This window comes from Lissotriton vulgaris, unplaced genomic scaffold (genome assembly GCF_964263255.1).
Source record: "Lissotriton vulgaris unplaced genomic scaffold, aLisVul1.2 SCAFFOLD_2353, whole genome shotgun sequence".
Taxonomy (NCBI): Eukaryota; Metazoa; Chordata; class Amphibia; order Caudata; family Salamandridae; genus Lissotriton; species Lissotriton vulgaris.
In genome coordinates this window covers 232,024-248,175 of record NW_028250830.1, presented here as the reverse complement: position 1 = coordinate 248,175, position 16,152 = coordinate 232,024, and the positions used below count along the sequence as shown (strand labels likewise).

Below are 16,152 nucleotides of genomic sequence, written 5' to 3'. Positions count from 1 at the left end.
GACTTGATATTCCCAGTCAAGTCTATGCAACAGTACGGAATATGTTGGACTTTGGAGGGGTAATATTTTCCCACTCCAGCCTATTCAGCAATATGGATTGTGTTTGGCTTTGGAGAGGTATGATTTTCTTCTCCCACTCTGATCTAAACAGTAGGGAATGTGTTGGGCCACAAAGGGCTGACATTTGCTACAATTGAAGCAAAAGTAGGGAAGGTGTTAGACTTTTGACAGCAACAGTAGGAAAAGTGTTGGACTATGAATACGTCAAATCTACTATTCCCTCTCCAGTGTAAGCAAAAGTAAGGAAAGTTTTGGATTTTGGAGAAGTCAGATTTATTATTTCCACTCCAATCTGAGTAAGTAGAGTTCTTGAACAAAGGAAATTCAAGGAATCTGAGATGTGTCTGCTTTATTATAGTCTGGTTTCAGACTAAGCCATGCAAAGAATGCCAGTCAGAGACGAAGCCAGTCAGAGACTGCAGAGTAGAACAATCTCTTTGACATGCTGCTACTATCATGTTGAACATGGATTTAATTCTGATTTATAAAACAAAAGATGCGTCAATCACTCAACACCATCAACTGTGCTGACATCTTTGATGGTACCAAGCTGAATGGCTTCAAAACAAACTGCCTGATCAGAGCTTCCTTCATTCACTTATAATTAATGAACTCAGCCAAAAGCATAATTCAATGTCTTAGTCAACACAAGAACCCCCTGCAACAGCACCCTACAAATTTCTCTATATTCTTTACCTTTTGTCCGTCATTCAAACTACAGTGGTTACTATGCTGTAAAAAAAAGGCGACACCTCATGTAAACAACCAAGATGGTAGCATTGGATATTCATTCCACTGGCATGGGTTTCCCACCACTGCTGTACTATTGAGCGTACAAGTGTGAAAGGCTATCCATCTAATCTTTAGTCAGCCCAGTGCAGCAGCTGTGGATACTACTGGTGACTGTCAGTGCTAGGTCTCTTAGTCAGATGATGTCCTTTCTTAAGGACATCCCAAACATTCTCTGTTTTGGACTAAATTCTAAACTTACTACCATTTTGTTATTCACAGAAGGCACTTACTCACTTTGGTATTCACAGAAGGTACTTACTCATTTCAGTATTCACAGAAGTCAGGAAACCTAACCTTAGAACTCCTAAATGCCTTCTGTGAATACCGACAGTCTTAAAGTTAGGATTTTTCTCAGTTTAGTAGTAGTAAAGTTAGGACTCCTAACTTTAGGACTCCTAAATGCCTTTTGTGAATACCGAAAGTCTTAAAGTTTGGATTTTTCTCAGTTTAGGAGAGGTAAAGTTAGGACTCCTAACTTTAGGACTCCTAAGCGGAGAAAAATCCTAACTTTAAGACTTTTGGTATTCACAGAAGGTATTTAGGAGTCCTAAAGTTAGAAGTCCTAACTTTACTACTCCTAAACGGAGAAAAATCCTAACTTAAGACTTTCGGTATTCACAGAAGGTATTTAGGAGTCCTAAAGTTAGGAGTCCTAACTTTACTACTCCTAAACTGAAAAAAATCATAACTTTAAGACTTTCGGTTTTCACAGAAGGCCTTTAGGAGTCCTAAAGTTAGGACTCCTAACTTCTGTGAATACCAAAATAAGTAAGTGCCTTCTGTGAATACCTAAATGAGTAAGTGCCTTCTGTGAATACCAAAAAGGTAGTAAGATTAGGATTTTGTCGTAAGTTAGTTCTGTTAATCGGGCCCTTGATTCCTAACTTTACTACTCCTAAACTGAGAAAAATCCTAGCTTTACGACTTTGGGCATTCACAAAAGGCACTTAGGGGTAGTAATGTTAGGATTTTGTCTCAGATTACTTTTGTGAATAGGGCCCACTGGTATGTTATGACTTGTGCTTTACATCTCGCCAACACGTTGCATTGTCCCATCGCCTCATGACAATTTCATCAGGGCCAGAGGGCCATTGAAACACACATGGTGCACCACACATCTAAAAAAGAAAAGGGAGAAGTGGGATCAAATCGCGAAAGAACTGAAAGGTAGTAAGAACTTTGTGCATCCTCACAAATTCTGGATCTTTCCCTCATAAAATGTGAGGAAAATGCATGCTTTTATCCATATATTTGGTGTCTCTCTGTATGTTTTGGGACCTATTATGTTGTGGGTAAGAGGTCCAGCAACACAGGTAGGGGTACTGTTTTTATCAGGAGAAGTGTGGGAATGATAGGTAGTAGAAATATGCTCAAAATATGAGATAGGGGATTAATAATTGAAGTGGATGGAAGTCCTCTTTAAGCAATATTAGCACTATTCCTTACTAAGTTCAGTTAGGTCTCAATAATTTAAACCTGAGCTAATCCCTTGGTAGCTGTAGCACAGAGCAGGCATCTCAACTTAAAAGAAATACATAAAGTATGTATTGGTACCAGAACAGTTAAATAGTAGAAAATACCACACAATAAAAATCCCACTCCAATTTATAAAAATGTAATTCATTTTAATGAATAAATAGACCTTAATCAGATGTTGGGAACTGGGGATATCAATGTTAAACGTTTTATTTAATTGCAATGCCAGAAAGCACTAAGCATGGACAGCTGATATCTGGTCAGCCTAGACCAGGTCTGAGTCAAAAGTTAAGGCTGACTGCAATGGAGCGTAGGTTGGATTTAGGGATCAAGTTTGTCTCAGGTCGGACTTAGTTGTTTTCCTGGAGAATAGCCCTCGTCAACTAATTTGGCAGAGGGTCGGGCTGCAGACTGGATCCAAAAGGGGGCTCATCGATGATAGCCAGCTGGAGCTTGAGGCCTTAGTGGTAGTCTCAGTTTGGGCAAAATGTTTGAAGCTCTCGACAACGAAAGTGGAAAAAGTCAGAGCAGTCTGGGTCCAAGAAGGAGTTGTCGTCATCGGGGTGCTGATTAGAGCTGGTTCAAGTGAAGTCTACTATGGTTTGACTTAGAAGCATTTTGCGAAGTCAAGATCCATATCAGAGGGGCAAACCAGCAGGTTGACTTCGACTGGCAGTTTGATTTTGGTGGGTGTGGCTTGACGGTAGTATTTATTTGGACAAATATTTGGAAAACGTTTCTATGTGTCCAGTCTTGCTATTTTGAAGGGGTCCAAAACCTTTCTGGCACCTCTCGGGGGTTAATAATCAATCTCCCATATGTCATCAGCAGTGACCAGGGCAAATGCAGTTGGGAATGGGCAGCTGGGCTCAGTAGAGATTTGGTCTTTTTCCAGCTATGTGATCCTGGGGCTTAGCAGTAGGCTAGCTAACAAGCCCTTTGAGTAAACTCTTCTGTCTTGGATACAAGTGGAGCTGGTGCATCCCTTGGGGTTTATGGCCACAGGTTCAACAGAAAATGCAGTCCTACGTCTGTCTCTCTCAGGTTGAGGGTGTTCTGAAGGGGGTACTGAGGATTCCAAATTTATGTCCAGCACCAGCCTGTGGGTGGGAGAAACTCCTGAACATTCTACAACCAACAGGGTAAAAGATCCCAAGGGTGACACAACCCACTTTTGCAGCACATCATTTGTGCTTTACTGTAATCTATTCCACGGTGCTCCTTTCTACCCAAAACCAACATGGCAGACTATTTCTTCCTTTGTGCAGAAATCTCTGTGAACATAAAGAGGTGTGGCTAGTTTATGGGCCAAACTTATGAAAGGTTCTGGGGCAGCTTTTTGGCTATTTGGCTTTTGTTGTAAGTTACATTTGGTTGTGAAGTGTAGGCACCATTTAAAGTATAATTTGGTTCCTGGTCAAAGATCTGTTGGCCATCCTGTCATATGAAAAAGCATTTCCACAAACCAAAGCCCTTTTTTCCACTGTGTGGAAACAATACACATCTCACCACAGGAGAGCCATTAATAGTCATGTGACACTGAAGACGTACAGAAAGGCACATTTAGCTTTGGTACAAAAATGCCAATTTTCTAAAGTGACATTTTCAAAATAAATATTTAAAATCCAATTGGATTTAAATTGCTATTAATTTGAGTCTCTCAATCTTTGTTCAAGCTGTTCAAAACTGAAGTTTTGAACAGTATAGGGTGTTATAATGTAACCTAGTGCTTTTTTATGGGAAAGCCACCTTGCCACATTGAAAAACGGCTTTGGAGATTTTTCACTGCCAGAACACGTAACCTTAAGTACACAGGACCTATTTCTTAAATATCTTGCACCCTTCCCAATGGGCAGTCAGGACCTAACCTAGGGGTGACCTAGAAGTATTAAAAAGGAATGTTTAGGCCAGGGAAAAGGTTTGTTTTGCCAGGTCAGAATGTAAAACAAATGTATAGGTTTTCTTCATACACATTTTGCATTCATTATATTTTACCTTATGAGTTGCTGCATTTTTGGTATTTGATGAAATGTCATTATAGGCTCAATTGGTATTGCATGTTTTCAGACAAGCAAACAATACTATACATCCTACCATCAGAAGGGTATTATGGATGTAATGGTGTACTACTTTTGTAAATCATTTAGTGGGGAAAAAAATACAGATGAACACACTGTCACCTATTTCTATTTTTAACGCCGCGCTGAATTTGCTTTTTTTTCGTCTAAATTTCAGAATGGACAGCCTTCTGGGTTCACGAATGGCAATTGATTTCAAACCTGTTTTTATCTCAAACTGCAATTAGGTAGGAACCGCACACTATAGAAAAAACAACTAAAACTTGCAAAATGTGTGTTACTGTTACAACACTGTTTGCTACTAAAAGTTAGAAAGATGGTGATATTAGCACAGCAAATCTTTTGTTAATGTCATATTTAGAAAGAAAACATATGCTTTATTGCACAGCACGTTTTCCCTTAAAACAAAAGGTGATTGTTTGTGTTCCCTTCAGGGAAATCCACAAATCCTGGCTATCTTTAGATTCACCATGTGGGGAAAAAAGAATGCAAATCTGGCCTGTATACCTTTTGTGGAAAGAAATTTATGAAGGCTTAGGTGCAAAGTGCCCTAATCATAAAAACAGCACTAAGGCAGAAAAAGCTTCAGCTGCTAAAGTGATAAACATTTGTAGCTAGCTAGTTTTTTAATCTGTTCTTTTCCCAGGTGATCCCAGTGTGCTTAATTCACCTGGAACAAGATCAGTCACAGCTACTGTATATATGTATAATGGTATTTATGTAACTGGTGATGGAACCTCCACTGACACGTGACAGCAGGAAAGTTTTCCGGCAGGCAATGAGTTGTCACCAAGATGACCTCAATAACATGGTCCTGGGAATCTGTTTAAGAACTGGCTCTCACAGAATGTGGTGAGAAGCCAGAGGACATAAGAAAAAAATGGGAACACAACAAGTGAATTCAATTTTGCTCCAACTGGGATCAGCGATTATTCTGAGCACCATATACAGGAGCGTATTTTTCTGTTTTTAGATTCAGGGTTTCTTCTGAAGGTCCAATGTGTCGAGCACTGGTTCTTAAAGATTCGTTTTTCATTAGTAGGTTTCCCTACATAATCACTACACAATTTCTACACCCCACTTCAACCTTTCCCACAGCATGACATATTTCCAACTCTGTAAGAGTATTGAGTGGCGGATAACCTGTTACACCGTCCCTTTCAGTCAAATCAAAGATGGCAGAGGTCTATGGAAAGAATTTATCTATTGGTCAATGACCCTCTCCACTGCCAAATAGTTATGCCCATCCCACTTCAAATGTATTCTAGCAGAAGGCCAATTTCAGGAATAAGGGTACAATCTATTGATATAGACAAGTTGGAGCTGGAATGCTAGCCTGTTAGCTAAATGTGTAGAGTCAATATAGAAAGGAGGTGCCTTTAAAGTGAGGGGGGACATTTCCTACTCTCAACCCCATAGCTTACACCCATGTAAATGGTCAGCACTTTTTACATGAACTATTAATATTTCCCACCCTGTGGTATGAGACGGGTGCTGTGGTTCAATGTTATGCCAATGCCACACCAGCAGAGCCTACAACTGGAGTAGAGGTCTCAGAATTTATAATAGCAACTATGATTCTGCAGACTGTACACCAGACATGACTTGGGCATATACATTTTCTCATAGACTTGTCGTACTTGGGTAATATTGTAAAAGCTGTTCCACACACTGGCTGGTAGAGGTAAGGTCTTCATTGCAATTTCCAACACACATGTGAGGGGAGAAGCAGAGAAGGGGTGCACCGCGTTCTCTCCGGTAAGTCATCAATTGTCGTCTGTCAACATTTCAGAATGCACAGATGATGACAATGACCACCTGTGAACAGTAAATAGAGTGTCCAGCAGTGGACATCCATGGCACAATTAACAATACATCTTCTCCTTTTTACAAAAACAAAACTTAAGGCTATAAACTTAAAAGGATAGTCTGCAACACCAATAAACAATAAAAGATATAGCGACTTAAAATTCCATTAAGAGGTCCATATAAAATTCTTACACATATTGAAGATGGATTAAATTATACACTGTGCCCTGTGCTAAAGGGTCTATTGTATAACATTTGAAACAAAACTGTAATGGTAATAGGCATTTATTAAATAGGCTGCCTACAACAATCACAAGTTAAATGGATATCAATAGGAACTATGAATAAATTCCAGGAAGAAAACTACTCACAGACATAGTCTTGTAATTTTTTGGAGTTTACTACTGGACAGCCTACTATACTTGTTTTGAAACTAGTAGAGGCCATTTCATCAACTGGAGTAAAGGATTCTGCATCCACATGTGAGTCCTCGTGTATAAAGCAATCCTGTATGTTGGTCTGTTCACTCTCCTCCTTAGACCACCATCCATCACTTCGTTTAGCTGTGTTATCCATATTGGTTTCCTATGGCGAATCCACCCCACATTTATGCTTGCATACCACATTTGCAGAGAAGTGCCACACTCTCCTATCACTCAGTAAGGCTGCATTGCAAAAAAACGGTTTTCACTGTAACTGTTTGGGAAAAACCTTCTTTGGCCTTTGCCAATTTGTCCACTTTTATTTATTGTTACTATGCCCCCCACCTTTAGATAAACTGCCTTACCGTTATGTTTCTTGTCATAGTATTTTTAGACACTCTTTGTCCTTACTCTAGAGTACATTTGACTTCCTCTGATGACTAATTCACTCTCCTGGCTGCTTCCATCCAACCCACATTATCCTTGGGTGTCCTGAGATCAAAGGGACTGAGACATGTCCTACTGCACATCGTGATTCTGTATGCCCACACCATCTTGTGTACTTCTGCTCTCCAAGCTTAGCTATTGTTGCAGGCTAATTGAACTAAGTTCTTGAAAACATCGGCGGAACAGTTCCTAAGCACCGTTACCTGCAGGAGGTACAAAACCATTTCTATGCATGTATAGCTTAAAACTATCAGAAGTAAATTGCAGCCCATTGTCACTTGCAATACTGTTGGGCAACCATTCTCTGCTGAAGACTTTATCTGAAAATCTTATGATGCTACTAGCATTAGACTTTTGTACCACCCTAATTTCAGGCCACTTAGAAAAGTGGTAGATATGAACTAACACATACACTTGTTCTTTCTGTTCCTGTATTGGTCTCATTATATCCACACCCACTTTTTCTTGAGGCATGTTGGGACATGAAATAGGATGAAGGGTCTAAGTATTAATTTTCGCAGAGTATGCAATCTCTGACCTCCCTTTCTATCTCTTTGTCCACTCCAGGCCACCAGCACCAATTCTTCACTATACATTTTGTTTTACCTATTCCTAAATGTCCCTAATGGAAAATTTCAAGAATCTTCGTTCTCAATTTTAAAGAGGAAATAACCCTGCCACTTTATATTAGTAAGTCACCTTCTTCTGATAATTCATATCCTATTTCCCAATCAAGCAACAGATCTTTATGGACAAATCTCTTTTCAAGTCAATCCCCAGATATCATGCCCTGAGCATTTTCGAGCAATGTCTCCTTTTGCTGTTCTAGCTTCCATTCCTCCACAGTTATGCCATGCATTTCTTGTATGTTTGCCACATAAAAGTCTTCAACCACGACTTCCTTTACGCCATTCAAAGGTACAGGCATATGGCTTAAAAAGTTAGCCACTACATCTTGGGGAAGCAAAGGAAAGACCTTTGCTGGTCAACACTTTAGTTAAAGGCTTGTGATCGCTGGGCAAATTGATTGTTACCCCAGACGTATTGTCGGAAGAGTTATCATCATCCTGGAACATAAGTAGGTTCTTAACATCTTTAAAAATCACCTATATGAGCCTCTGAAACATGGCCACAGCAGAGGCCAGGCTGAACGGTACTCTCTTAAACTGGTAACATTGGAACAGTGTAATGAATGTAGTGAGTCTTTGCTATCTGGGTGCAGGGGAACCTGATGGTATGCAGCTTTGAGATCAATAGTGGAAAACTACCTAATCCCCTTGGTAAGAATCAGCATTTTATTAATAAGTGGTAAAGGAAATATGGTCCATCAGGATATCGTTGTTGAGATCGCAAAGATCTATGTAAAGCCTAAAGTTGCCATTGGCCCTTTTTACCACTACTAAGGGGGTCCCCCATTCATAGGACTCTACCTGCTTTTTTACTCCCTCCTTCTGTAACCTCTCGAATTGCGTTTTAACTTCATGTTTTATCGCCTTTAGAATGTTCCTCACCTTGTGTAGCTGGGGTTTGGCATTCCTTTTCACATTGATTTTATGTCTGAAACCATTCCACTTCCCAATATCTCTCGAAAATACATAGGGAAACTTCAGTAGCATTACTGAATTCATCCTCAGATTGAATCCTGAGTACAGGTTCCGGACTAAAGGGTCCAAAGTGAACCCTAAATTACCTTGTCTCATCCTCCAAAATACCGACAGGCCTGTTTTAGAAACAAATAGTTTTCCTATAGAGTCCCTATTTTTGAATTGGAATTTGAGTTTCCTAAACCATGCAATGTCTATAGGGTCCCCCAAGAATGTTTTGATAGAAATGTCAGACTTTTCCAACTGACCTCCTAAGAACATTGCAAAATTCTCTTCCAACATATGTTTAATAATGATAGTGAATGGAGAAACTGAATTTGCAACAATGGATATGTCAATAACTCCCATTGTCATTTTACACATTTTTTTCTGACTTCTCTCCTCGCTGTCAATCTGTAACATTTGTTCATCCTCCACACTGAGTAAGCACATGTTCAGTACATCATCTTCTGACATACTACATGAGCCTCAATGTCCCGTGAAACTTACTTGCCAGGGCCAGAACATTTTTTATGACACACTTTTTGAAAATGGCCTATTTTCTGAACCTGGAACATTTCTGTTTTCTTGCAAGTTCAGGTTAAGAAACAAGTTTGTTTACACAATTTGTCCACTAAACATTCTAAAAAAAGCTCAGTTAACAATTAAAACACTTTAAAAGGAACCCCCTCCTAGCTGTTTAACAGATCGCAAAAAACGAGCGATTCCAACTGCCACATCTAAATAACCTATTTCTGACAATAGCTCCACAGCTTTCTTCCTATGGGGAGCATCATATTTAGAAAACAGAGGTCTGAAAAACTTGATTTGATTTGCAAAATAACATACGCAGTCCATAGGGATATGAGTACAGGAGCATTTAACTTTCAGTGGGCAGTGGCAAACACCACTAATATTCGGAACCCTAATCCTATGTGGGGGTGAAGAGTAGATTGGATTGCATCCCATCCTAGCCCTTATTATTTCATTTCTCATTCCTGGGTCTGGTAACTGTGATAAATAAGAAAAAACATTATCCTGGCCCAATGTAACAATCGAGAAAATAATGGATGATTTCTTCCTTACATACAGTAGGTCAATCGATTCAGACGCCATAGCAATAGATTCTCTCAATGCACGTGTACCTAGAAAGGGGAGCCAATATATAATTGGACCACTATTTAAATGGAGGTTCCTAAGTGTGATTATTCTGGTTTTTACGGCCTTTTGCCCACATCCTTTCACTGCTTAGGGTCTCTTCCCAACACAATTTGGAGACTTTAACCTCATCATCCTCCAACAATGTGTTAAAGTATCTTAGAGACCGAGTACAAGCCCGCCGTATTCCAAGAGTCCAGATTGCACTCTCTCCTTATAGCCTGAACCATGGTACCTTTAGGGAATGATAGGAGTCTTTTAAGCACTACCCCTTCCAATCTATCCCATTCATAGGTTGGATCAAGGGAGAAAACCTTTCCCCCTGGCGGAGGTATCTTCCCTTCATAAGCCTTTGATAACGGAGTATGAGACAGTCCCCCAAACCTACCATTGAATCTGATAGACAGCTGGCCTGCAATAGGGCCTTCAGCTTGGCGGCATTCCAATGAATACCCCATGATTTCTTGCAGAGCATTTCTTGTTATTGGCTAGGTGATTGGCACTGTAACATCGTCCCCTATTGAATCCTTTGTAATTTTTATTATCTACATCAGGTTTCTCCTGAACTTTCTTCTTGTGCATTTCTGATGTTTTGGTTGCACTTATGTTTGCCACCACAGACTCTTCTTTTCTTTATTTTTGTGGTTTTATTTAAAAGAACAGCCTTAGCACACCTGCCCATTTTTTCAGCCCTTTTGAGAATGCCAATGACAACTTGCAGTGGACTTTCGCCCTTATCCCACAAATTGTCCTGAATACCAGGGTTAGAGGCTTGCATCACAATTTGATCTCCAATAAAATCATCATGTAAGTTGCCGAAACAACATGTGAGGGCCAGACTCTTTAAAGCAGATACATAATCCTCTGTGGGTTACTCTTTAACTTGTCTTCTGTGGAACAATTTGTAGTGATCCAAAGCAACACACACCATGGATTCATAGTATGTGTTTAAATCTTCAATCGCATTTACCTAGACATCGCACAGACCTGATGCTCTTGCTTTTTAATAATGTGGTTATATACTTTTAATCCCCCTGGGCATAGGCAATGTAAAAGTATATGAAATATATTTTTCCATCAGTGAAATCTTTGTCGCTGTTGAATGTTGAGATATAGTCGGTGGGAATTCTCTCCATTCCTGCCATTTGAGGGCGGGTTCATCAGAAGCAGGAAGGAAATCCTATGGTGGTGATAGATTCCACGTATTCCCTGAAGCAATGTGAAGACTGACACTAATACTGATTCAGCGCTTCGTAATCTGAAATAAAAACGGCTAGTCGTGCAGTGCATCCCGTAGGGGAAGTACGCAGACACAACTGTAAGGAATGCCTCCTAAAATGGCAGTACTGCGTGGGCTTGAAATGATGTTGCACCAAGTGCAAGGGGTCCCGTGGGAGAAGTACGTGCACCAGACTGAAAGTATTCCTCCTAAAATAGCGAAGTTGTGTGGCCTTGCGCTATGACGTATAAAGGTATCCCCACAAAAGGCAGTGATTAGGAAAGGCACCCTATGACGTGTGTGCCGACAGCTGCAGGAATGAGGCAGATATAATATCAGGTGGAGCCCCTTTGCAAACCTGCTTCAATATAGAAAATACACACTAGTGCTGATTAATGACTTGAACCTCATCGGTACAACTCGTATCAGTTGAGTAAACGTAGGAGTTTGTGAATCAGGCCCTGAGTTTGTGAATATCGAAAAGTAGCAAACTCACAAGTTATAAACTTTCACAAAAGTGTAAATTACATTTGTGTATCTGCCCATAAGTTACTTTTAAAATATTTATTTTACAACCATTTCAACCGGGTATTATTTTTTCCAGTTCTGTTAGTCACCAATTCTTATGGGCCTCTGCTTTATTACTATCCCAGTTTGCCTGCCTACGGGCGGTCAATTAATGGTTCAGGGGTGCGTTTAAACTGTATTTTATTTTTATCATTTTTTTGCCACTGAATATGAAAAAAACTTTCTCTTTGTAGCAAAGCCTGCCTTCATACCCTTTGAAATATGGAAGGCTTTTTTCCTTTTCCAGCCCTAAAAATAAAGCTGTTCATATTTTGTGAAAATTACAATTCAGTGAGCTTTCCAGGGTTCGAGAAAACATGTAGCCTATCCTAACCCTTCCTGCCTACCACTAGATTTAACAAAGAAATGTATGAACTTTCTTTAAAAATCCAATGTTATTTTTATGACAAATGCCACTTTTATGAGATGTACAAAATGTCTTAAAATACTTACTGCGCTTTCGAAATCTCTTACTATTTCCTTATAAACGGTTGAAGATGAGTTCAGAAAATGATTTGTAAATGGCATGTTGACTCTGCATCTCCCATATAATGTATTCGCTAAAAAGGAAATGTTTTAAGAGGCAATAAGAATGCACAGTTTTTTAATGTAATGTATTTAATCACAATGAATCTTTACTTACTAACGATAGTGGCTTGGATGCACAGATGTTTACCTTCATTTACATCAAGTTCTCACAATCAAAACAAGTCTATCATACTGCTGAAATGCCCAGGCAATATTGCTACTTCCACAAGCTCTCAATGGATATGCAGAATTTATTTGTAAAAATGTGACAAAAAGGAGTCATGAACGGGAAGTTAATGACAAAGTAAAAGACATGTGAAATCATAATGAAGCTGATTCATTTTCTGACCCCCATGCATGTATATTGTAGCCATAATGTACGTTCAGCATTCTCTCAGCTAAGAAATAGCATAATTACATAATACACAAAGTTTACATTACACATGTACTTGGATTAGTGAAATATTGTACATTATTCATATGGATACAGATATTTTTTGCTTTTTTACAGCATTTCTACGTCTGCACTTCTGGTGGGGTCGCCTTATATCTTTTATTTATGATTCTGGTTCATATTCCTGGTTTCTATTTTTAAAAAATTGACTCTATATTAAACAAATTCCTTTTGAAGAATAAGTCTCCTCAAATAGCCCTTCATGCTCTCAAAGCTGATAAACTTTCTGGTGGACTCAAATTTCCTGATTTCAAATCTTATCATTATGCTTTTTGCTTAAGACAATCTTCTCGTTGGCTTTCTCATGATCCTGTTCCTGATATTCATCCTCCTGTCTGGTTGAATAATGAGAAATCATTTATAGCTCCTTTTCAGTTTAAAGAATCTCTTGGTTTTACTAACAATATATCTTCTTTTCGCCCTCAAGTGATCTTTCATACACGTAAAATATTAACACCTCTCCCCCCGTCCTCATATCCTGCCATTGCTTCATTAGATCAACAACCTATTTGGCATAATCACTTATTACGTACTAAAGGCCGTACCATTTATTGGAAATCATTGATATCCAAAGGTTTACTCTGGATTTCTCAATTAGTATCTAATAACCTTCCTCTTTCTTTTTCAGATCTCCAATCACACTTTTCTTTACCCTCCTCCCGTAAATCTCAATATGATTCACTTCTTCTTTTGCAATATCTATCTTCCTTGTCACCTAATACAAGTATTCCTGCCAAATGTTCTAATCTCTTTCCTTTATTGTCTACTACTACTTCGGCCTCTTCTCTTTATAGACATTTATTTTTCTCTTCTGATAGGCCAAAAGGAAAATCTGAATTGGCCTGGGAAAAGGATCTTGTTGAATGTTTGTCTATTTCATTTTGGGACAAATTATGGTTAAAGATTCATAAAACGTCAAGAGCAGTTAATACATCTCAAACTCTATATTTCCATCTACAAACGCCATCTTTTCAATCCAATGAAATAAGCCTCCTTTTCTGCAGACCTCTCCTCAGCCTATTGGTCATGTGAAAGCTCTTCAGCTGATTTAAAACATATGCTTTTTGATTGCCCCTCTCTTTCCCGTTTTTGGCTTTTAGTTTGGTCCCAAATTAATAAAAATTTTCAATACCCAAGTCCCTTTTTCTTTTTCCAACATCTTTTTAGGTTCCTTATCACCCTCCTGGCCGTGCCCTACGTCCAGTGCCTCATTAATTGACTTGTTACTAGTGATAGCCCTTCATCTAATTACTTCTAATTGGAAACAGACGGAGAAAGTTACTTTTAAGGCTTGGTGGAATGCTGTTTATTTCCATCATAGATTAGACACAGGCAATGTCTCCCCTATTTCCTTATGCATTAAAAGAGATCTTTTATGACTCCCTTTATCCTCATATCTAACGGACTTAACCTCAACTACTATAGTGAACACTCCGGCTGAAGTTAGGAAACCTCTATAAATTCTCTCTTGTCTTTTTACTTTGTATTCCAGACGATTTTCTTTTGTTATTACTACTTTATCCTTTTATGGATTCTTTTTTGATGTTTATGTTTCATATTATACTTACAATTGTTACAGTTGATGAATTAGAATTATGGTTCAGGTAATGTTTTCCCCCATTTATTGTTCCATGCTGTTTCCCCCGCTCCTCCCTCTTCTTTTCTTTCCCTCTTTCCCCTCCTTTTTTCATTCGACATAGACATTCTTCATTGTGATTTTTCCATATATAATATTTCTTTATATGTATGCTACAATTTCTTTTTCAATAAACTTTAAACTTAAAAAAAGAATTCTTGTAGTACTACTAATCAAATCTCATTTATGTGGGCAAAGATATTCTCCTACCACAGTACATTATTTTATGTGGGGAGTTTTCCACTGATAGTTTGTACATCTCTGTGGGAAGAGTAAAGGAGAAATTAAGGAGGGTTACAGGAAGTGACATGCAAATACAGAAACAATCCTACTTTATGGTACATCATTTGCAACACAAATTACACCCACATCCATTTCAATTGCAGTAGTAGAGCAGAAATAGATTCAAATATACTCCAGTCATGCTACACACTGGACATGGCAAATCACGGGTACGGCAAGGGAATCACATATTAATGAATGGAGGCAGGGAATACCACTACGGGCACAAAGCCAAACACCTAAAATATAATTTAAATAAATAAAAGTAAAATTAGCCATATGGCTTTAGACATTCCAGTCACCCATACAAATTCCATTGTACAGATGGTAAAAGAAAATGAAGTTAAACAAGGTTATATAACTTTAAACTTTACATCGATCGATACACATCACATTGTACAAATCTAAAAAAGTTTTCCAAAATTGACATGAAATAAAACAAGTCATGAAGGTTAGAAAGGTCATATATTTCTGTAGACTTCAGACATCTAAATAAATCCGATTAGAGGATGCACGTGGATACTAATTTACAAATGTATGTAAATTCGCCACATTAGCTGGAGCAGCCGCCTCAGCTCTCGAATTCAAATGACGAAAGAACAGACCCAGATTTCGTGCCTAATTGTGTTTATTCTTGTCCAGCAAGCCTGCCGCCGCCATTACGCGTTTCGCCTCTTACAAAGCTTGATCACATGGCGAGTTGCTGAGAGCAAATGCCGAGATTTAAAGTGCCAGTGCGCGCGCCATTTTTTCAAATTGGGTAGCAACAACATGGAAAAAATACTCTGTTCACCTGTGTTAAATCAAAGTGTAAAATCATAATGCAAAGTTGATGTACATTCGACCAATTCATAAAATATATAAATAAATACGTATTTAAATATTTTAAAACAAAATTCATTTTGTCCGATATTATATCTGTATAAATACAGTAGTATCATTAAGTGGGAATCATATACATAACCCTCCACCTAATTCATACATTTACAGGTCTCCCTGCTTATTTCTCAATTACGATATGTACAACACACTTTGTATGAAATTTACAAATATGTATATTTTTAATGAATTATTAAAAAAGGACAACTCAACTCACAATTAACACTACACATACTGAAAGGCACATCAAACACACTCCCCCACACACAATGGCAAACAAAACACCTACAGCTGATGTCTGTCTTAAAGTTTCATAGAGACATGTAATGTGTGCTTGTTTTATCTACTCCAGTAGTAATGTTTTGTCAGGTGTTTATTATTTTCCTGTTTTCCTGTTCTTCTTGATGTGTTATTCTAACTAGCTTAGACAGAGATCTGTGCTACACTATGCTGAACTTCATTTGGTTGATGTACACCTAACAATTGCCTGTGTAATTACTAGTTATAACTTTACACTTCCTGTTCGAGGAGATTGTGTTTCTAAGTTGCTGCCCAATGTTTCAGTACAATTAGGATCACATTCTGGGCTTTCTTATCTTAGAGGAAGAGGAAATGTAGACCAAAAGAAATAATAATAACATAAAATATATTATTCTATATTTAAGGGACAGACTTATAGCAATAGCATCAGTCATGGCATTAATATTATTATTGTTGCTTCAGTTGTTGTTGATGTTACTACTAGTATAATGCTGTGGCAGG

The 16,152-nt window shown here is 38.4% G+C and overlaps 1 protein-coding gene across 1 annotated transcript in view; it reads right to left on the bottom strand.

The window, feature by feature from the left end:
- Nucleotides 1-16,152, bottom strand: part of LOC147663104 (adhesion G protein-coupled receptor F1-like) — a gene marked incomplete at its 3' end in the record, with an annotated part of 365,238 nt that overhangs the window by 138,760 nt on the left and 210,326 nt on the right. Inside the window, exon 7 of the mRNA XM_086950677.1 lies at nt 12,065-12,171. Within this exon, the coding sequence (XP_086806803.1) occupies nt 12,065-12,171 (107 nt within the window). The remainder of the gene's footprint in view (nt 1-12,064; nt 12,172-16,152) is intronic.